The sequence below is a fragment of the Eleutherodactylus coqui genome, chromosome 13 (assembly GCF_035609145.1).
Source record: "Eleutherodactylus coqui strain aEleCoq1 chromosome 13, aEleCoq1.hap1, whole genome shotgun sequence".
Classification (NCBI taxonomy): Eukaryota; Metazoa; Chordata; class Amphibia; order Anura; family Eleutherodactylidae; genus Eleutherodactylus; species Eleutherodactylus coqui.
The window spans coordinates 57789420-57812395 of NC_089849.1; the positions used below are offsets into that span (position 1 = coordinate 57789420).

General features: G+C 43.0%; 1 protein-coding gene across 7 annotated transcripts in view; it reads right to left on the reverse strand.

The window, feature by feature from the left end:
- Window positions 1-7419: 7419 nt before the first annotated feature.
- The window catches only part of LOC136587527 (CMP-N-acetylneuraminate-beta-galactosamide-alpha-2,3-sialyltransferase 2-like), a 62670-nt gene continuing 47113 nt past the window's right edge, over window positions 7420-22976 (reverse strand). For 6 of the 7 annotated variants that reach the window (XM_066586154.1, XM_066586158.1, XM_066586159.1 and 3 more), the window contains 5 exons: window positions 21567-21760; window positions 16997-17176; window positions 14056-14101; window positions 10153-10272; window positions 7420-7661 (listed from right to left, as the gene is read on the reverse strand). In XM_066586154.1, coding sequence (XP_066442251.1) covers window positions 7494-7661; window positions 10153-10272; window positions 14056-14101; window positions 16997-17176; window positions 21567-21760 — 708 coding nt within the window. In that variant the 3' untranslated portion in view covers window positions 7420-7493. The remainder of the gene's footprint in view (window positions 7662-10152; window positions 10273-14055; window positions 14102-16996; window positions 17177-21566; window positions 21761-22976) is intronic. The other variant, XM_066586160.1, reaches the window with a different exon arrangement.

Sequence of the window (22976 nt, forward strand, 5' to 3'; positions counted from 1 at the left end):
TCCTCCCTGTTGGTAAAAATTAGATCAAAGATAGCAGATCCGCTTGATTTCTCTTTGACCTTTTGGAAGATAAAGTTGTCAGCAAGAGCGGATAAGAATTTGTTGGATCCATTACTTTTACCTGAGAGAGATTCCCAACAAATGTCTGGATAGGTAAAATCTCCCATCATCACTATGTCATGCTTTTTGAGAGCTTGGCTATCTGATGTAGAAAGAGTTCATCCATATCTTCTGGATGCCTACAATGGTGTTCTTTCTGTTTGGATTTAATTTGTGGACTTTTTGGTCCGGAAAACAAATTGCAGCATGCTCTATTTTACTGTGGACGAGCTGTGGATCCCGTGGGAAACCAGGATTTAAAACAAAACAAACCCCTACTGCACATGCGCGATGGCGCCCACACACATCCGCCGTGAAGAAGAAAGAAGATTTGGTCTGGAAACAGAAGACCCGCACAAGTAAAATAGTGCCCTCGACCGCGGGCAGGGTGGGATTCCACTGCAGGCTTCCGAATGCAGAACCCGACCCGCTTGTGGACATGAGCCCTTTTTTATCTCCATTGCACAAAATTGCACAACTGCTGTTTATACTAACTGCACAAAAGTTCTCAGTGCACATTTTAACCAAAATATGTGAACCTTGTGATTAGCAGTCTTCCCTCTACTTGCTTTTCCTCTTGTACTGCTTCCTCCTGTATCTGTTTGTTGGTCAGATGTGGTTGTCTACTCATTCTCATCATTCACAATTCTTTAGGTTGCTTTTGTTCATGTATTCTATTGTCTTTTTGGGAGACTGTTCTTGTCTATTGTATAATATGTAATGGTTTTGTATACCCTTCTCTAATAGGCTGTATTTGTTTTTCAATTAAAGTTCCTCAATCAAAAATATGTGGGCCCATCTGTTGCATCCAGGCGAACCTTATTGGATGGGTTCCTAGCTATATAGGCGCCCCTCTATGGACCAAAAGCCTCCGAATGAATAGGAAAGCTGTACACTAGGATATGTACTCTCACTGATGCAAGTGGGACAGATGGATGAATAGATGAGGCATATGTGGCCACATATTTTGATCAACCCGTATGCTAAGTACCTTGCATTTTTATGCGGTTAATATAAACAACAGCTGTGCAATTTTATGCAGATATTAAAAGTGAATGAGTGCTAAGACATGTGTTGTAATTGTTGCAGCCATGGCTTACCTTCACATTTATTTGTTGGAAGTGCTGACTTTGTTTTTTGGTGCATGTACGTTTGTGTTTGCAGTGGCTGCCTTCACTTTTGTTATGCACTCCATTCATCCATCTGTCCCAGGTACTACAGTAAGAGTATATAGCCAAGATGTGTATGAAGGTGTCCATAGCTTTTAAGGTGTAGCAGCTATGACTCTTGCCAGTTTATTAGGAGACTAGCTAGGATATACAGATACCCATCTTTTTTCCCTTCTCATTCGTTCTGATCATCACCCTCTTCACCTAGGTGTGTATTCTTGTGGGGTTTTGTATGTTTATTGTACATTTATGGATACACCATGTAACTATTTTTTATTAATGTTTTCAACTCTGTTTTTACTAAATACTTATCCCCGTGTATCTAATAAACGTTACTGAATAAGTTCATCATAATGTTTGCTGTTATTATTGTACACACAGGACAAATCATCAGTAAGGTTTAATAGGATCTGTGAATCAACCCATAAGAAGTAGACCCATGGGGCAAGTGCCCATCTCCAAAGTCAGCTCTAAATTGAGTTGTCTTCTGGATATCTGTAGCCCCGCTGTATTAGGGGCCATTAATGTGTCACAGTCTGGGCTCATCAGAAAAGCCTCTGATATTCTGATGACTTAGTACTTCCACCAAGGTGTCAGCTCCTTTTTTAAAAAAAATAGATTTTTAAAAGGCCCTCTTGGGATTCCATGTAAAAAATTCAGGTAGGTCATTGAATCTGCCTTAAAATCCCCATGTGATTCATACGGACTGCCATTGTTTAAATAGGGGTTCTCTAAAACACCATCCTCTTGCATAGTACTGGAACCTGTTGCAGATTTAAAGAGGACTTATCAGCACTTCTGACATGTCCAATTCAGTAAATACTTGTATTCCTAATGAATTAACAATTCTGGGACATCATTTTTTACAGCTCTTTGTTTTACCTCCTATATGTTTGTGAATAAATTGATAACTTGGTGTTACCATTCCACTTTAAAAGTCGTGTGTCCCTACACAGTCTGGCCCTGTCAGTGCTGGTTGAACAGAGTGAAAGTTTGCAGGGTCACCTTCCCAGTGGGCAGACCCAGGCTGGCCCACAGGGGAATAGGTGAATCCCCTGATGGACCCTGAGCAAGAAATGGACCCCCAGTCTTCCCACCCTCCTGCAGTAGATACAGATTGGAAAGGTTTTATATGCTGCCTAACTAATACATCCATTTCATGAACCGAGTAGTTTATCTATTTACATAGCTGCATTGGCGGAGATGACATCTAGGTGCACTGACAGATCTGCCAGTATTCTCCCTTCCTGCCTTCTTGTCATTGCCCCCTGCCACCAAACATCTTGAAGCTATTTCCTAGTGCCTGCAACCTGGCACTGAGTGCCCATATATTACCAGCTCATAGAGCTGAGAGGCTCGCTAGTCCAAGGTAAGAGCCAGGCACAGACTGAGAGGACCCCAAGACAAACAGTCTGAAGCAAAGGTCAGGCAGCAGCTACTACTGAAAATAGTAGGAGACGGGACACATACTAGTTAATTTGAAAAAAAAATTCATGTCATCCCTTCCCCTTCATAGGGAACTATAACTCCCAGCTACAGATAACTGAGAACCCAAGGAACCTTCTTAAAGTTACACACAAACTACGCTGACATTCGCTTTTACTGCAAATCGGCGCAGTTTTCAAATTTTTCATTAATGGCAAAACTGTTGTTTACCTGGAAAAACGTAGAGACATTAAAAGTCAGTTGTAAACTGACTTTTTTTGTGATAAAAATGCATATCTGTGCATTTTTCGGCTATTGCTGTGACTGTTACATGTGATCTCACCTTTTACAAGATATGCATGAATGCCGCCTTTGGAATCCTCACATATCGGGTGACTGGGAGGCCACCAATTCTCACATGCCGTGTTCTCCATATACTTCACTGCATTCTGGGCTGCACACAAATGTAGCCACCTTGATGTGTATGGAGAATGTGGTGGCTGGGAATTTGCGAACAGTATTAGGTAATATTTGCAATCTAGCTGTACAGCGCTCATAATGATTGTTAATGATGGTCCCCAGCACCCCAGTCTGACACTGCCAGCTGGAAACATCAAGTTGTCAATGTATTTATAAAATTTCAAGCAGGAGCAACAGAAGAATAACACAATGCAGAATCATTATATTATGGGGAATATACAGATTTCCGAAAACAGAAATGTCAGGAATGGTGACAGCTCTGTAAATCAGCAACAATTGAACCCAGCTTCCAAATATTTTATCGCCAACCGCTTAAAAAGCGTGGTTCAAAAGGCAAATTACCACACCTCATGAATCAAATCCAATTTTTTTGTAATGCTCACTTGTATTATGCTGCATCCACTCAAATGAGCTGCACTTTTTTCACTATAGGTTGCTATCTAAAGGGGTCTGCCAGTCAAAGTGCTAACGACCACTTGTCCATCTCTCCGTGTGTGAGTCAAATGCAGAGCCTGACAGCACCTGTGAATGTCAGTAACCGGCTCTTAGCTCCGCCCCCTGATTACATGATGGTGATGTCATCACAGTTCCTTAATCCTTTTGCATTGAATGAGGGATTATGGACAGACTACATCCCCCACAAACCCCCGTGGCCTCAGTTGCTATGGATACAACAGTAGTCAGTCTGGCAGTTTGTAGCTGCTTGTGAGACAGCTGCACACCTGTGTGGAGATTCCAATAAATGAAACCTCACAAATGTACACATACAATGTTGGTGGTGCATATTGACCAACAACATAGAAACATAGACCTTCATCACTATCTTCACATCTCCTGAACGTGATATCAGGTCATCTCCAGTGCTAATGCCGCCAACACCAGTCCAATCTTCATCTAATCAGCAACCGATGCCCAGTGGTAAAACAAACCCTCGCTGTCGCACAAACATGTCCCCACAGAGGGTTCAACGCCGCCATGAAGCTAATGCAACTTACCTGACACAGCGACAAGCCACGATTCCACCTCAGCCACCATCTGAAGTTTGTAAAACACATGCAGCTCATGTGCGAAAGCTACAAGGGAACATGTCTCCTCAGCGAGCTGCTGGATCACATACAGCTCATATGTGAAAGCAACGTAGCAGTTCCATGTGTGTGTGACCTGCATGTAGCAGAGCTGTGTGTGTGACGTGCATGTAGCAGAGCTGTGTGGCGCATTGTGCCACCAGAAACACTGGTACTATAATTTACTAATAATTACTAGTAGTATAATATTGATGACCCATTCTTAGGATAGGTCATCAATATCAGATGGTGGGACTCTTATTGATAATTTTGTGGGAAGGAGCCCTGGAGCAACAGAGGATTCAACAGTTCATATACAGTGAAGTGGCCTGCATTGGTTCTGCAGCTCTCTTGAAGGGGGCATCAGAACCCTGCTGATCTGATATTTATAACCTATTCATAGGATAGGTGATCAAAATTATAGGACTTAAAAACCCCATTTGATAATCTTGTAGCCATCTGTGTTAGGCCCATAAACTATCACTGCCACAATCCAGAGAACTTTATTACATATAAGATATGTGTCTGCAATATAGCTAAATTGTAAGAAAAAGTTGCCCAATGTCAACTTTGACACACAACAAAAGAGCTGCAGCAATCTTCTCAGCTGTGTGCCACATCAGCTCCCATTAGGTTTCCACTTCATCCTGATAAGTTACAATTCTAGAGCATCCTTCCTTATGACTCAAAATTGTGGTATTCCTCACTTGACAACAGGATGTTCCTGTCCCCCTATGTCATTAAGGTATGTCCCTTTACACTGATAGCATAATGTCAAATCATGCAGGGATATGTCCCATGGACAAGGAGAATGGTTATTCATACACTTCCAGGAGAAATAAAAGAGGAATAGTGCAATAAAGAGACCTAATAAAATGTTCTAAATTTGTCATTTCACTTGAGTGTTCCTTTTTTAAAGCCATGACACAGATGTAAGAATTATTTCTCTACTTCAAAGTTTTACCAAAAAGCTGTACTTCTAGGCAGCACACCTGCTGTTTTGGGGTCATATTTGACTCTGATCTTTCTTTCTTTACTTGTTATATTCAATCACTTGCCCGCTCATGACACCTGCACCTCAAAATATCTCCAAAATCCACTCTTTTTTTTACTGTAGAAACAACAAAAACTGTTAGCTGATGCATTCTCTGCTCTTCTCTTTTGCAATTTACTACTGATCAGTCTTCCCCTCACTAAAGTCCTCCCTATGAAAACCTATCCTAAATGCAGCTGCCAGGCTCATCTTTTGGTGCAGCTATTACACTAATGCCTCCATCCTGTGCCAGTCACTCCACTGATGCCTCCGTCCTGTGCCAGTCACTACACTGATGCCTCCGTCCTCTGCCAGTCACTACACTGATGCCTCTGTCCTGTGCCAGTCCCTCCACTGATGCCTCCGTCCTGTGCCAGTCCCTCCACTGATGCCTCCCTCCTGTGCCAGTCACTCCACTGATGCCTCCCTCCTGTGCCAGTCACTACACTGATGCCTCTGTCCTGTGTTAGTCACTACACTGATTCCTCCGTCCTGTGCCAGTCACTACACTGATGCATCTGTCCTGTGCCAGTCACTACACTGATGCCTCCGTCCTGTGCTAGTCACTACACTGATGCCTCCCTCCTGTGCCAGTCACTACAGTGATGCATCTGTCCTGTGCTGGTCACTGCACTAGTTGCCAATTCACAATTCGCTGTACCACCCTATATCTCCTCCGTCATCTCTGGTCTACCGGCCTACCCATGCTCTCCATTCTATTAATGACTTAAGACTAAGGGGGAAGGTAACCAAGACTTGAGTTTCCAATGCTAATCTTAGTATAGTTTTTGCCACCGCATAATATATTAATACATGAAGAGGTGCAAACTAGTGTAGACTTCTGGTATAATTTACACCAGTTTCTGACATAAAATTATAGAAAAATCTGTCGATCTGGGGCAGCTATGTCCCTTCCTTAAACCTCGCCCACTTTTCACAAAACTGGTGAGGCTGGCAGAAAAAGAATTAAATTGGAATTTTTTTTCAGCGCAAGCAGGACTTTGTGCAAGAATATGCTACTTTATGTCAGTATTTCGGTGTAAATTACTTTGTAAATATCCTTACAAGTTCCTCCATAGTCTGAACCTTCTACTTCCATTTCCAAGATTTTTCCTGAGCTGCTCCAGTTTCCTGGAACGCACTACCCCAGATAATCAGGTTACTTTCCCATACCCACAGTTTTAAAGCAGTTGTCCGGTTGTTGGAGGATTCTTTTAATTATAGGTGCATGTGCTAAAATAATAAAAGCGGCTGTGCTTACCCACCCTCTCCCATCTTTCACCACTTTTATTATTTTAAGGCCGGGCTCACACGAACATGTGGTAAAACACTGTGTATAGTGCCGCGTTTTACCGCTGTGTGAGCTGGCCTATCGCCACGTATGTTTTGACTGCACATGACAGCATATCTCACGTACGCTGGCTTACACAGTCTTCTTGGTTTCATTTCTTTCTTTAAATTTCCCATCCTGTAGCTTAGCATATGTGCAGCATTTATTACACACCCATGCGTGTAATATGTGGTAAAATAGAACATCCTGCGTTTTGTAAGCACATATTACACGCAATAAATATATGCAAGTGTGAATAGATCAATGGAAGTGAATGTAGTTTCATTGACCCCATTAACTGCGTATTATACACTCGTAATACTCAATAAAATCACGCTCGTCTGAGCCCAGCCTAACACATGTGCACCTATAATTAAAAAATTAGTCCAGCATCCAGATAAACCCTTTAACTGTGCCCTAAAAATGCATCTCTTTAGGGAGGCCTACCACATCACCCAAACTAATTCTTCCCTACCTAACCCACTTCTCCCTCAGAACCTGTTCACAGTATTCCCTACACCCCATACCCTAATGGACTTCACTGCCTGGTGACGGCTCATACAGCTTTATGTATACTACCCTATGGAAAATGGCTGGAATGTTGGACTTTAGAGAGAGACAGTACTTGTTTTGTACATTTCCTCATAGACCATTAGATCTTGTGAGCAGGACCTTCACTTCTCAAATTGTTTATTATAGGTCATGTCTGATTTTGGCGGACTTGTGAAGTGCTGTAGGATATGTTGGCAGCCATGTCATATAAAGATTATTCTGTGCTTGTAGCTCAACAAGAAGACGCCACGACAGTCACAAGATGCATCATGGAGAACATTTTTTTTATATTATCAAAGTAGAAAACACAATATCTTTTCATGAATGTAGAGTAAGGCCAGTTATTTGTAGAATTTCAGTCTTCCTTCTTGGGCTAATGCCGCTATGAGTTTTGACTCAAACTCTGCATTGTGAACACCCGTCCATCTGAAAGCTCCGGCAAATCTGTTGTTTTCCCAGTAGTGGTGCCAATTTCCTTTTTGGTCTGCACCGAAACCAAATACTGATATCTACAAAAATAAACACAAATCAATTATATCACTCCTAATATTACATTTATTTACAAAGCTGGTCAAATATAACATGCATGCTTTACTTATTACACGCTTCATATTCTTGTTTCAAGTAAATGTGCTATCAGATTGATAATTAAAGTAGAGTAAAGAAGAAGTATTTTTTGCTACTAATTTTTGTAAGGAAAATAAAGGAATTAGTGCGCAAAAAGGGGGGGTTACATCAACTTTTTTCTGTTTTATATATTTTTTCTACTTTTATTCTGTGTAGGGAACTTAGGGGACATGCAAACCCATGGTAGCTCAGATAACAGATACCTGTATTTTTTCACATGGACATCCATGGCATCACCGAAGTCTATTATTAGGCTTTTAGTTGCCATGGAAACTCATCGGCCAGTCAATGAGCTGACGGAGGGAGTTCTCCCACCTGTTAACCTTTTATACGCCGCGGTCAACATTAACCGCAACATTTAAAGGGTTAAATAGCCAGGATCAGAAATATCTCTGATCCTGGCTAATGCTGCAGGGTGCAACCTGTATAATACAGAATGTTTCCACAAGTGATGGCATGGGCACAGCTGCTAAGCACTCACCATCACTGCACCGTAACAAATACGATTTCATCATTTAATCGAACCGCCTGTGACCATGAGACCGCATTTTTGATCATTGGAGCACACGTTTCTGCACCATTTGGAATGCAGAAGCATACGCCACCAGTGACATAACTCACGCTAACACTTCCAGCGGCCATACACACTCGGCTCCGCAATAAAGCATGCACCAAATAGAATGATTGGCGAAAAAAGTTACCACTCCTCCTCCATTGCCACAAGTGAAGACAGGAGGGAGATTAAGAATTTTGTAAACATAATGCTTCTATATATCTTACTCATTTTTACTTCATTAAGGAGGTTGAACCTTTGAAAGTGTTGCATTATACTTTCCTGTACCTTACTTATGTAAAACAAAATGGTATTAGCCTAGATTGTGGATTCGGATTGCCAACAGTGGATTTTAGTTGGGTTCTCTGTTCTGTGGACCACAACAGAGCAGGTGGAATTTTATTTTATTCTTTTATCATGTATTGTTCTTATCATCTTCAAACCCCTGGAGAGCTGCAACTTTTTTTCTTACTCTACCAATATACAACCGAGGTGTCATCCAACTCCTGGAGTCTTGTAGACGTTCTTTCTTGGTGGTTGTCCTGAGAAGACAAGTGGCTCCAACTCTGACGGAGGTGTGCTGCTGTCCACCAAGGTAGGCTGACCACACCAGGTGAGTTTTCTTCTCTTAGGAGTCTTTTGTTTTATATATATTTTTTCTGGACCTTGAAGCGCTGCCTTTGTTTTAATTATGTCAGTATGTAAGGCATATTATCACTTCCACAAGGTAAGCAGAGACTTGTGGGAAAATGCTGGATGTAAAAGGTGCATATGTTTTTTTTTACTTTGTGCATGTAATTGCATTTGTAGAACTTTTCATTAAAAATCCAGAAAATCCCTTTTGGGGGTTTTCTGACAATTTTCAACTTTCTAGAGGAAGATAAGCAGTCCTGTCCTGTCTGCTCCACTCCCTTAAGGGCTCATGTCCACGGGCAAAATGAGATTTAAAATCCGCAGCGGATCTCCCGCGCGCGGATCCGCACCCCATAGGGATGCATTGACCACCCGCGGGTAGATAAATACCCGCGGATCGTCAATAAAAGGGATTTAAAAAAAAATGGAGCATGAAAAAATCTGGACCATGCTCCATTTTCGTGCGGGTCTCCCGCGGGGACGGCTCCCGCGGGCTTCTATTGAAGCCTATGGAAGCCGTCCGGATCCGCGGGAGACCTAAAATAGGAATTTAAAGAATTTACTCACCCGCAGCGGACCGGGAAGCTCTTCTCTTCCTCACGGCCGCATCTCCCTTGCTTCGGCTCGGCGGATGTGCCCGGCGCATGCGCGCGGCACGTCGACGACGTGCCGGCGACGTGCCGCCGGCGTAAGGAATTCATCCGCCGGCCGAAAAAGAAGATCCGGCCGTGAGGAAGAGCAGAGCTTCGCCGCCCGCTACGGATAGGTAAATTCTTATTTATTGTTATTTTCAGCGCTCATGTCCGCGGGACAGGAGGGACCCGCTGCAGATTCTACATGTAGAATCCGTAGTGGGCCCGATTTTCCCCGTGGACATGAGGCCTAAAACTCCTTGCAGTCATCAAATGCAGGTCATCATTCATGTGACCATTACAGCCAATCACTGATCTCAGTAGTCATGTGCCAATCATGCACACATGACTGATGAGGCTGGCGATTTGCAGGAACCAGATTGGTGGCGCTGGAGCAGTGGGATGTTTAAAAGGGGAGTGTGCTTTTTTCCCCCCTTCCTTTCTCTTATACAATTATCTGCTCCCTGGCAATTTTTAATGACTGTTGAAAAACCCCTTTAAGCTTGAGACTATATAAGAATCTGGTCAACAGGACCTCTAACTAGATGTACTCACCTCATCACATATATGTAATGCAAAAAAGAGGGCCAGCATTCCAGTAGACGGATACTTTCCATGATGATTGGTCCAATTATCATGGATGTATTTAAAAAAGGCTGGGTTAAATATTAATACCTGAAATGATATGCAGAGAGCATACATGTTAGAATACATTGAACTAATAAATGGGTCAATATATATCATACATGTACACACTCCCCTAATTTTCTATATATCCATAAGGAGCATTACAGTCACAGTCAATTTAAAAGATCCAATTAAAAACAATGGGACCATTAGGTTGTGCTTCAATCTGTTAAAAACCGATCCACCAGAAATGGACATTTGATGTAGATGGAACTGAATGGTTCTTCCTTCGATGTCACAGTTGTAGGTTTGTAAAGACTAAGCGATTGAATCACAGTCTTAAAATCTGAGATCATGGAAAGTGTTTTTAACCGATGGTTTGACAGTATCTGCAAAAAGGTTGTCTTATAAAAACAATCTCTGCCCATATGCCCCAGAATTACCTCTACAGGCCTGAAGGGAAAGACACTGTCACAGTTGTGGCTTCCCCGTGCAACAGCAAAGGAGCTGCCTTGGCAAAATAGCTCCTTTAATATACACTACTTTAATATACACCCACTGATAAAGCCCCCCATGAACATTAGAGAAAGGTCATCCAAGGCTGCCTTTTACAGTGAAACTGGCCAACTAGGTATTCAATGGGGGCACCCCGATTCTCTCCAACAATGTTGTGGAAAAGAAGGATCAGGCATGCTGAATTTCATTGCCTGATCCTTTTGTTCTCTCTAGAGCTGTATGGCAGTGGCTTTCTCCACTGAAAACATATGCACACATGCTTAGCCAGGCATTCATGTGTATGAAGATGTCGGGAAGAGTAATTGTTGATCAAAGGATCATTCAGGTGATAGCTATTGAAGGTGTATAGGTACCTTTACTGTTATTAGGGCATGAAATGCCTTAGATGCCTACATTAGAGATGTATGATGGCCCATCTGTGCAAAAGTACATGAACTGGGAAGCATAGTGGCTCAGTGGTTAGCACTGTTGCCTGGCAGTGCTGGGGTCTTGAATTCAGATCTGACCAAAGGCAACATCTAGATGCAGTTTGTATGTTCTCCCCCTGTTTGCGCAAGCATTCTCTTGGTATTCCAGTTTCCTTCCACACTACAAAAATCTGCAAATCTGGATTGTGAGCCCCCATGGGAATAGGGCCCAATATAAGTGATGACAATCTGTGTACAGCGCTGTTGAATATGCATGCACTATGTGAGTAGAATAAATAGTTCGCATTTCAATTCACCATCTCAACAGTGGAACTGTACTGGAGTAAAGCTGCCTATACACTGGCTCGGACTGGCCCACCATGAAGCCGATGACTCCCTGGGTGGGCCCAAGCCCTATACAAGCGGCACTTCATGCACAGCTTACTGTACCTCTGCATGAGACTAGTGCAGAGATCATTGGAGGAGAGGAGGTCTTGCTCACCAGCTCCATCGCTCCGTTTGCAGAGAAGACTGTCTGCTTGTTATCACAGCCATAGATCTGTCTCTGCTGTTCATGCTGTGCTGTCAGGCCTGAGAGAAGAGCGAGGTGGGAGACTGCAGAGAGACAGAGGAGGACTGGGAAATGCAAAGGAGGCTCAATCCTGTCCTGCCTGCTAGCTGAGAAAGGCTTATCTACTGCCATCTTGGGCTTACTACATTATTTATGATCAATATATCAAGCAAGCTTCATCTGCAGAGAAGGTGAGTATATATAATGTGTGCAGATATGTACGTGTAATATGCATGTAATTTACAATATATATACATACACACATACATATACCAAGCAGCACAGTGTAAAGTCAAACAGCTGGTGTGCTTATATACACCATAATAAAAAAAAAAGGTTTGGTACGGCGTTAGCCAGTTGTTTTGCTGGGAACAATCACATTTTTATATACACCATAGAACTCACAGCCCTCCTGAAGAAATGAAAGGTGTTTTTCTGGCACTTAAAAGAAAAATACAGGCTTAAAATGATATCAAATAAAGAAAAACTGCATCCTCACCCAGTTCAGTGCTGGAGCCCAGGTCCCTCCCACTAGGAACCTGGAAGAAGCAGTTGGCGGTATAGTGATTCTTCCATGGCTGCTGCAGTGATTCTTGTGTAGTGGCCCAGTACATATTTTCCTAGCCCCCTCCATAATGTTATACATGTAATGTCTTGTCTTGATGCGCTGTGCAAAATGTCTTGTGATTCTGTTGTGTGTATTGCACAGCTGCAGCGTGTGATGGGTTAATGTCTGCAAAGCATGTGCTGATTGTCTGTAATGTATCAATTTCTATCCTGTCACATGGTATGAGAGAGGTGATAAATGTGAGTGACTGAGAGCGGAAGAGCAGTTCCATGTCTTCAGGAGTGGTAGTCGGGAGGTCCAGCTACGTGGTGGCACCTTCAGCCCTTAAGTAGTGAAGCATGGAAGAGGAAGAGAGGTTTTTTCCCAGAATGCTTGTTGCTGTAATGAAGAAGGAGTGAGTCCCATCTGAGAGGAGTGAGAGCAAGAGCAGTTGTGAGCAAGTGCGCATCAAGGCCCAGTGCAGAGGTCCTCAATTGACTGTTTCACACACCCGCACGTCCTGAAATCTGGGACCACCTGGTGGAGGTACTCTACAGTCATTGTTCACACTCAAGCGTCTGGAAGTCTGAATCCCGCTGAGTGGAGGTACGCATCTTTGATTAATCACGCATTGGTTGATCTGAAGTCTGGGTCCCCGTGTGGAGGTACTACTGTCAAGTTTTTTGAACTGCCTGCACTGTCCTCATTTCAAAGTGTGCTTTGTATTGCTGAAGTTTCCAGTAAAATTATTTCCAGGCCCTGACAGTTCCCATGGACATGAGGTACTTAAACTGTCTGTGGCTCATTTATTTCTCCCGCCGATGTTCATGCCGAAGGGGGTATCAGAACAGTGGCGTCACCCATGACAAATTCCTCTACACCCGTTATCCTGTTTATTGTTGCATCCCCATGCCGGGCATGTCCAGAAGAGGCCCGGCACTGCCCTGGCCTTGGCTACGAGTGACCCTCCATGAGGGGGTGTGGTAAGTGCTGCTGTGATAAGCCAGCATCTTGTCCTCCCAGCTCCTCAGCGTATGCCATGTGTCCGGGGTCACCCTACGGGACGCTGCATTTCCATGGCTACTGCATAGTGTAATGTACATACGGAGAACAGAGGTCCGATGTCGGACCGCTCGCCTGCATACTGTAATATACGATTAAGGCCAGGCTCACAGAGGCGTATGTTTACCGTGTTTTACGCGGGCTCTGTATGCTCGTGTGATACACAGTAATTCGCAGGCAATCAATTACATTGCCTTACACTGTCCTGATGACATTAGCATGTCGGAATTACCCAATACGCGAGCGCAAAAAGAAAGCGGTGTGCTCTATTTTGCCGCATGCGGAATAGGACCCATTGTTCTCTATGGGCACGTATATACGCACGCCCATACTCCATTACATTATAAATAAAAAAAGAAAAACAGGTGTACTGCACATGACAGAATGCATGAGTATGCAGTCATGCGCAGTACATGTTCGCCACCATACGCAGCAGTATGCAGGGTCATGTCTGTAAAAATGCTGTAAACCACTACCCCCATAGTATTTTACGATTACAGCCATGTTAGCCTGGCCTAATTCATGCTTCATTTTCAAAAAATTGCATTTTTACATGTTTCTGTTGAGTAATTCCAAGGAATCCACAAAGTGCTTTCCCACCCGAATTAAAAAAGAGCTGGGGAGCGTCCGGGGGCAGGGAAATTGGATTGGAAAGGGCTATTGGACAGAACAATACACATCATTAAGATAAGATCAAATTTATGAATCCTTGTTCATTCAAAGCTCACCTTATCTTTATCAGCCTGAAGGAACTGCTTCACTCTTGTGTATGTACTTAAAGGGAAAAATAAGAACATAGAAAATTACTAATTACAAAATATAACTAATCAGTTAGACTTTTTGTAGAATCACTAAGTTTATCACACATTATAATATACTAATAAGAGAGCTAAAAGAAAGGGGGAAAAGCACAAAGGGGTCTGAAATATAACTCGACTTTAGACTCAACTTTCAACTTCAAGGAGTATTCTGGGCTTTTACTATTGATGACCTACCCTCAGGACTACCCTATACTCACAGACTCCGCAGAGATCTATGGCCATATTGTAATGAATGGCATGGTTCTTCAAATGACAATTTAATAAAGTCTACTATGAGGACGAATCTGCAAACCATGAAAAATCACTAATGTCTGGCATGTTTATAGCCACCACCATATTACTTATGCTTACCAGCTCCATGTGGTGCGGATCCATAATATGCTGATAATGCTACACTGTGGGGATTTCAATCTCTATGTGATGCTGTATTTACATGAGGCGGTGTTTTATATACGCAGTATGTGTGATATCGAATGAGAAAAATCATGACATGCTCCATTGGATGCTGTACGGATACTAGATGTATTCCCACACAGATCAGTGAAAACTGATGAACTAACCGAGGTATATATACTTAAGAAGCCTCCATATGGGTGCTGTATGAGTACCGATTGAAACTGCAAGTGCATCAATGAGAAAAACAGTGTGAGAAATTAGTTTTAGATGTTTTCATTCGATACCCATATGAAACAAAAACAGTATCCCTATTGAATACCAAAGGGCAACATAAAAGAAAAACTACTATACCAAACCCACACTGTATAGAATGTCTTATGGCGCCATATTTTTTATACAGTCGTGTTCGAGATACCTTAGACATATTCACAGCTTTAATCCATATCTAACCAAAATCCTGGATTGCAAATGAGGTAATAAGGTAATCCTACCTTTAAAAAATATTGGGTAATTTAGGTGGGAATTAACCTGTTTATGACCCATCTCTTTTTTCTCTTTCGATTTTTGGTCTCACCTCCCCACTTTCAAAAAATTGTAACGCTTTTATTTTTCCGTCGTGGCTGTCTGAAGGCTTTTTTCTTGTGTGACCAGTTGTTTGTTCCATCTCAGATCCGGCACAAAATACCAGAAGAAAAAGCCAGGCAGCTGAACGGAACGCTAATGGACCCTATTATAGTCAATGGGGTCCGTTCGTCAGTGTTCGGCTCCATCAAAAGACAAATCCGTTCAGCCTGGGCATTTTCCTTTCCTGCTCCCCAAACAGAGCAGTAAATCGGAATCCTCGAGAGCAGATATGAAACCACCCTCACATTGCACCAAGAAAGAGGCTTAGCATAAATAAATTAGATTTTGCTATTTTAAGCCAGCTTCATCAATGCCTTCAACATGTATTAACTTTTCCTTTTTCTAACAAGTACCTAATTGCTAGATGGAACCAGTGTGAAGTTAGCATTGTTTTAATTTCTATTGTAGAGTAAAACCAAATGTAAATTGTTTTTATTGTTTCTTTTGAAATATATTCATGATTATATTCATCCCAACCCCCAATTCGTATAAGGTGTACAGCCACCTTATTTCATAGTAGTCAAGATCAACCTCTCCCCATTGTTGAGTAAATTATACACTGAGCGATAACTGCATTTGAAACAACTATTCAATAACGGGTTGGTCCGACTTTCTGGAAGATGTCAGCTTTCAGATACCAGGGAACACACTCCACAAGGTGACGAACAGCCTCCATACTCAACTTGACCCATGCCTGTTGTAGCAGCTTTGTCAGTTGGTGCACATTCTGTGGATAGTTTGGAGCATATCTCAAAACCCTTTCCAGCATATCCCGAATATGTTCAATGGGGTTACAGTCCGGTGAGTTTGGGGTCCCAGGCAGTGCAGAGAATTTATTGTGTTCCTCCAACCACTCCCAAGCTCGATGACATGGAGTGTTGTCCTTTTGAAAGATTGCACTCTGTTTGGGGGAAGACGTCCTGATGCTATAGTACAGATGGTCAGCTAATAGGTCTCTGTAGCGTTCATCATTCAAAAGATTGTGATACGATGATGACCAACCATCCTAGGCCATATTGAAAATGCTCCCCAGACCAAAACACTGCCACCACCAGTCTGTTGAACCCCAAACAGTGCACCCATGAAATACAGCTTCATGCTGTTTATGCCAAATTCTGACCCAAAATGGGACTTGTCACTCCAGATGACCATCTACCATGTTCCAGGGTCCACTGACATATTTCCTTGGCTCATCCAAGGTGTTGTTTGCAATGACACAGGGTGATCAGGTACACCTTTGTCGATCTTCGGCTATTGAATCCCAGTCAACACAAGGTACGCTGCATGGTTCTTGTGGAAATTTGTCCAACTTTCCTGTTGTCTTATTGATGGGTCAGTTGGTCTACTTTAGCATGTTGTTGCTAACATACCATATATGTCCCACCTCATGCTCGTCTCTAGGATCAAGCACATTTGGCCTGCTACTGCGTAATCCTCCGTCAGATGTCTGTCCTAGGTTTAACCAATCTTGGTACACTTTTGATAATGTGGTTCAGGAACAGCCAACAAGTGCAATTGTTACAGAAATAGTAGTGCAAAACCTACAGAGTCAGTCAGCCTGCGGTCAGTCACTAAAGTCACCATGTTTACCCATGACTGCCACATGTTGTCTTCTGCTTCACAGAGGAGAAGTTAGCACATTATCCAAGAGCAGATCGAGATGCAGCCATCACGCGGTACCGCATTACTAATCACAAGATGTCACCTGCCAGCTGTTCCTAATCCAGTGATCATTCAGTGTATATATACACATACACTGAGTATTCAGATAGACTGAGCAAATATGCAATACCATGTGTTAGAGGCCAACTATATACCGGTTACTTACAACTTTATTTCTCCACTTGAAAGGGCACTTGTGATCCACCTTAGGTCTTGAAGTTTGAAAGGGACTAGGACCAAGTGAACTCCATGTGAAAGGTGCACAGCACTTTCTGGGTACATGAAATGGTGGGTTGTTCTGGAGCCAACATCCGCCTCAAAGCCAGATGTGCGAGCCCCATTCATTCTGTCAAGAGATTGAACATGTGCAATAATGTGAAATCTATAATTTAGAGAGAGGTTGAAAAAATACAATTTAAAAAACTGTTAAAACAATTAGAATAGGCAGAGATTAGCCAATTTTTATTTTGTAATTCATTTTTCTTTAGAAGGCAAGTTCCACCCTTAAGAATAGGATAGGGGATAACTATCTGACCTGAAAAATAACAACGTCCTGAAAGTCCCTGACTGAATAGAGTGGCGGATGAGCATATGCACCACTGCTCCATTCATTGCAATGGGACTGCTGGAGATAGCCAAGCACTTGAACTCAGCCAACTTCAATAGTGCCATTGAAGTAAATGGAGCAGATGTGTGCATACTCAATAGACGCTCCATTCAGAGACCTTCAGGACCCCCTGTTCTCATGATCAGTGGGGATCCCACTGATTGGACCCCCTCTGATCAGCTAGCTATCCCTAATACTGTAGATAAAGGGATTCATTTTTTTTTGATGGGACGCCTTTGTAAACAGGCAAGTGATTATTTTCTGAAAGTAAAAGATTATGTAAATCGAGTTTTATGTTTTTTTTTCATTCATCATATATACTCGGGGACTAGTTACATAAGTTGGCTAGTATTGACTTGGTTAGTTGTTCCTTTTTATCTGATAATCCTGGATTCCTTCTCCGTAGGTGGGTCATGTGATCTCATTCTGACCATCTGAGAATCACTTACGTTTATGTTCTCTAAAGAAGTCAGGTTTTCAGTCAGTATAATTCCTGTGTGATGGACCCTACCAGACCAAGTTTTTATTTTTTTACTTTCACTTCCTTTTATTGTCTCTTATAATTAATAAAAGATTTTATTTACTAATTCTTAAATTATTTCTTTTTTTTTTTTAGGCCCCATAGAGGACTTGAACTTGCGATCATTTGATCGCTACTGCAGTATAACGCAATACCATAGTATTACATTACACCACGATATGACAGGCCTGGCTTGATAATCAATCAGCCATGCCAGCGCTGGGGGAGGGGTCTTCAGAAAGTCCTAGGCTGCCATGGCAACCGAACAGCACCTCGCGATTGCAGTGCAAGGGGCTTTCAGGACCCCTAAATGTCGATCGGTAGATTTAAATGTCGATGTCAGATGTAACAACTGCGATCAGCGTTCATGGCGGGTATCAGCTCCAAGAAACAGCTGCCACCTGCATTGTATGGAGCCGGATGGGCTTACAACTCCCTACATACAAATCTCCAATGCACGGGATGCAACTGTACATCCTGTGTCATTAAGGGGTTAATTTTAATTATCCTAATTGCTGTCCACTGAGACTGCGGTGTATAAACATAAATGACACATTAGCATTGTTATGCTTGGGAAAGGCTCATTAGGAGCTAAAACATGGTTTCAAATAAAGGATCTTCACTGAAGTGCAGCCTGGATCTCTATTATTTACTGAAGTAACACATCAGCAGAAATATACCCCTCGCTTCCTTATTTCAGTTGCTTATATGACTGCCCTGGGCCCATCAGTTGACTGCCCCAGGCCCATCAGTTGACTGCCCCGGGCCCATCAGTTGACTGCCCCGGGCCCATCAGTTGACTGCCCCGGGCCCATCAGTTGACTGCCCCGGGCCCATCAGTTGACTGCCCCGGGCCCATCAGTTGACTGCCCCGGGCCCTGCCCCCGGCACGCGGCTTATTTTGCTGGGGGAATGTATCACAAGACAGGAGAAAAGTAATGTAGCATTACATGGCAGGCATTCAGACAATTGGCTTTCCTTGTAACACAAGGACTGCTCAAGATCCACCCAAACAAAACTTGCTCTTACACAGCACCTCTCCACAGAGGAACTTAGGTATTGATAAGCCATCCAGGCACAGCGCTGTACATTCTGTAGTGGTGGTGCCTGGTATTGCAGCTCAATCCCATTTACTGAATGGGACTAAGCTGCATAATGGCCATGTGACCAACAAACAGGACAGGCAAATGAAGAGGCCGCAGTGCACTCCTGAGCGCCACAGTCACTTCAAACAGCTGATCAACAGGGGTGCTGGAAGTCTTACCCTCACCGATCTGATATGGATGACCTACACTAAGAATTGGCCATCAATATTTAAATCCGAAAAAAGCCCTTTAATGCTAATCAGTCTTGCAAATGTTCTATTTAAGAAAACCCCTACTAGCACGTGAACTCGCCAACATCTGGCGACAATTTACAAAGGGTGTGCCCTGTTCTGCAGGAAGGAACTCCCTGGTGACTTTCCAGTTGCAGATATAATTAAGAAGAAAATACAGTTTAAAAGACGTACAGCTATTCATCTCACATCTTCTTGGCTTACAACTTAAAGCTTAAGGGGTCCTTCAGACGAGCGTATGCACAGTGGCATGTGTCTCAGTGCAACTTTTCTGCGCACTGAACAAGAATTTTGCGCTTCTATCGTGTGTTTTATTGTACTTTTTCCTCCGGCAGGGCATGTTCATTTGTAGGCGGTAAACAGGGACGCACCGCTTGAAATGTCGAATTAGTCTAATGAATTCCAGATGTGTTCTCTTTCCAGCAGAATTACGCAGTGTATTACGTATCTTCTTATGTATTGTGCAAGCACTTGCACGCCCTCAACTTGACTTCTATGGGAACCTTTGGTGCTTCAAATGCGCAGAAAAGTAGAGAATGCTGCAAGTTTGATGTGGGACCAAAATGCACATGCAAAATACGGAAATGTGAATGAACCCATTGAAATCAAGGGATCTTTTGTAAATGGGTTGGATCACCAACAACAACTATCATTCATCCACAGGAAAGTGATCAATGTATGTGCTCTATTCACTTTCCATTGGACTGCTGGAGATAGCCATGCGATCTATACTTTTCCGTGGCAGTTAGTCCCATAGACAGTGATTGCATCGTTAATGTATATGTAACTTCCGCTCCATTCACATGGGATTGATGGGCTAAATCCTTTACTTGTCTCCTGCCTGTTGTGACTCCTTTAGCCCTTCCATCCCCAGGACATATGCGTACATCATGGTAGGGAAGAGGTTCCTGCTAAATGCCATACATGTACAAGATGTAGATGATGCCACCTCAATTGCTGAGATAACATCATTCGCAGTGGGCTGTGGGCCTGTACCTGATAGCTAGGGTCCCACTGCAATGGTGGGGGGGATCACAGAGAACTCCGATCGCCTTTGTTAAACCCAATCAAAAAAAGTCATATGTACCCCAAAATGGTACCAATAAAACTATAGCTCATCACTGAAAAAAAAACCCTTACACAGTTTAGTCCTTAGGAAAAAAATTAGGGTCTTTACAAACAGTGAGGTCAAAAACTAAATCCCCCCCCCCCCCCAAAAAAAGGATTTTATTGAGCATTTGCATGGCACCCCTCGATCTGTCTGTAGGGAGCCATTTGGGACCCTCAACATCGATCGGGGCATTGAAAATGCTGCTGTCAGAAGTGACAGCGGAATTTTAAAAAGGTAACAGTTCCAATCAGCAGCGCAGCTGATCGGAGCTGTTTTGGGGGCGGGTGTCAGCTGTGAAAAACAACCCCCCAAACACACAGAATGTAACTGTACATCCTGTTATTGTTAAGGGTTTAAAGGGTAAACAACAAAATCTAAAATTTTCTTTTTTGATGACTTACAGGTATCCTAATGCGCACCATCTCAGTTTATAAGAGCATACTTAGAATATCAGTAAAAGGGGTTTCCAAAGACTTATAATTGCTTCATAAGCACTCTGACCTTCTATAGCCAGTGATTTGCTGTAACAGTCACATGTCCTGGGTCAGGAGAAACCTGGTAGCACAGAGTGGTTGTATAACGATTTTCCCTCCTTCACACGGGCAACAAAGTCGCATGATTTTGGTGCGTTGCTACGAATTGCATGTATGAGAAGCCCATGTTTTCCTATGGGTTCCTTCACACATGGGATGTTTGTAGCATGCAGCAACCCGACACAAAAACCTTGCGGGTCCGGTGATATGCCCGCGATATGCAAGGTTTTGTAGCCCATGCTTCCCTATGGAGCCTTCCTTTCAGTTGCATCACATCGCACGAAAACGTGATTTGAAAAGGCTCGTCACTAAGGGGTTAATAAATAAGCAAGCAAATGATAGATTTACGAGTCCATTAACTTTAACCCTTTCCAATCCACTGTCTGACATCTAAAGACATTACGATTTAAGGCTATACAGCTCCAATGTTGGAAGACGTCGGTCAGGGTTCTCTTACTGTATATTGCCAGCCTCTCTGCTGTCAGAGCCTATCCAACGTGTCACCTCATGCAGTACTGACTTTAGCCAGCAGATAGCACCATTGTATAACGGAAGAAAAAGAGTAAGCTCCCTAGGAAAACCAGGATACAAATTGGAACAATCACAATATAATAAAACATGGGAACTACCTGATAATGAACTTATGTGCATTAATTTTTTCTCCATGATGCGATCCTTTGAGGTTACCAGAATTTCCCACAACAGCACAGCTTCGGCACGGCCGGTTATACTGTTCTTCATATGGGTCCCCACTTGGAATAACTTTGAACAGTTGCTCTAGTACCCATGGAAGGTGACTTGCATTGTTTAACCCTTGAAGTTGCTAGAAAATATTTAATAAAAAAAATAAAAAATAGAAATTACATTTTATACATGTACAAATGAGTTATTTGTAATCAGAAAATAGTTTGATACTTCAAAACGGGTTTAAAGGGGTTGTTGGGTTAGCGAAATGTAGCATATACTTGCTGTTCCATAGTAAGGGTTAATACGAGCAGCTCGGAGTATCATTGACACGACACACAGCACTTGTGTAAATCGCAAATGATTCTGTTTATTGTGCCAGTCAGAGAATTTATAGTCCTTTAAGACAAATACATTGAGGACAGCTGACTAGAGATGAGCGAACGTACTCGTAATGAGTACTTACGCACCCGAGTACCGCCATTTTCGAGTACTTCTGTACTCGCGCGTAAAGATTCGGGGGGCGCCGGGGGGCGGGGAGAGGCGCGGCGGTGCGGGGGGTAGCAGCGGGGAACAGGGGGGAGCCCTCTCTCTCTCCCTCTCCCCCCCACTCCCCGACGCAACCCCCCGCGCCGCCACGGCGCCCCCCGAATTTTTTCGCCCGAGTACGGAAGTACTCGAAAATCGCGGTACTCGGGCGAAAAAGGGGCGGGGCCGAGCACGTTCGCTCATCTCTACAGCTGACCAAAAGTCACCTGACTTACCATATGCCTTACTTGTTACACCTTTTAGCTCCCGCAGTGACGTCGGTCTTTTGGTCACTTAATTGGTAATCTATAAGTACTCCTAAGCTTAGTCAAGATCTAAATGTATAGAAGATCAAATAAAGTAAAACAGATAATAAAAAGTTCTATTTACTTTGCTTTCCGGATTGATTCTTCCCCGTAGTGATTCAAGGCTGTTTTGCCATGAAGACACCTCGCATCACTGGGGAATTCATACTGTGAGAAGCGCGATATAGGGGTGGGATTCACAGCCCCGTATCACACTCGCTCGTGTGAAATTAGCCTGAATCAATCAAAATAAGATTGTGTTCAACATACACTATGGCTTCTCTTACAGTTGCACTTCTAGTGGTTTTGATGCAGGAAGCAGACAGCTCTGTACATTGCACAGTGGGCCAGATTGGTACTGTAGGCCGAGTCCCATTCACTTCAATAGGACTTAGTACTATGCTGGACCACAGTGCAATGTATGGAGTGATCTTGCTTCTTGCAGGAGAACAGCTAGAAATGGGACACGGATTTTGCCAGAATTGGCATTTATCATCCCTATCCTTGGGATAGGTGATAAAT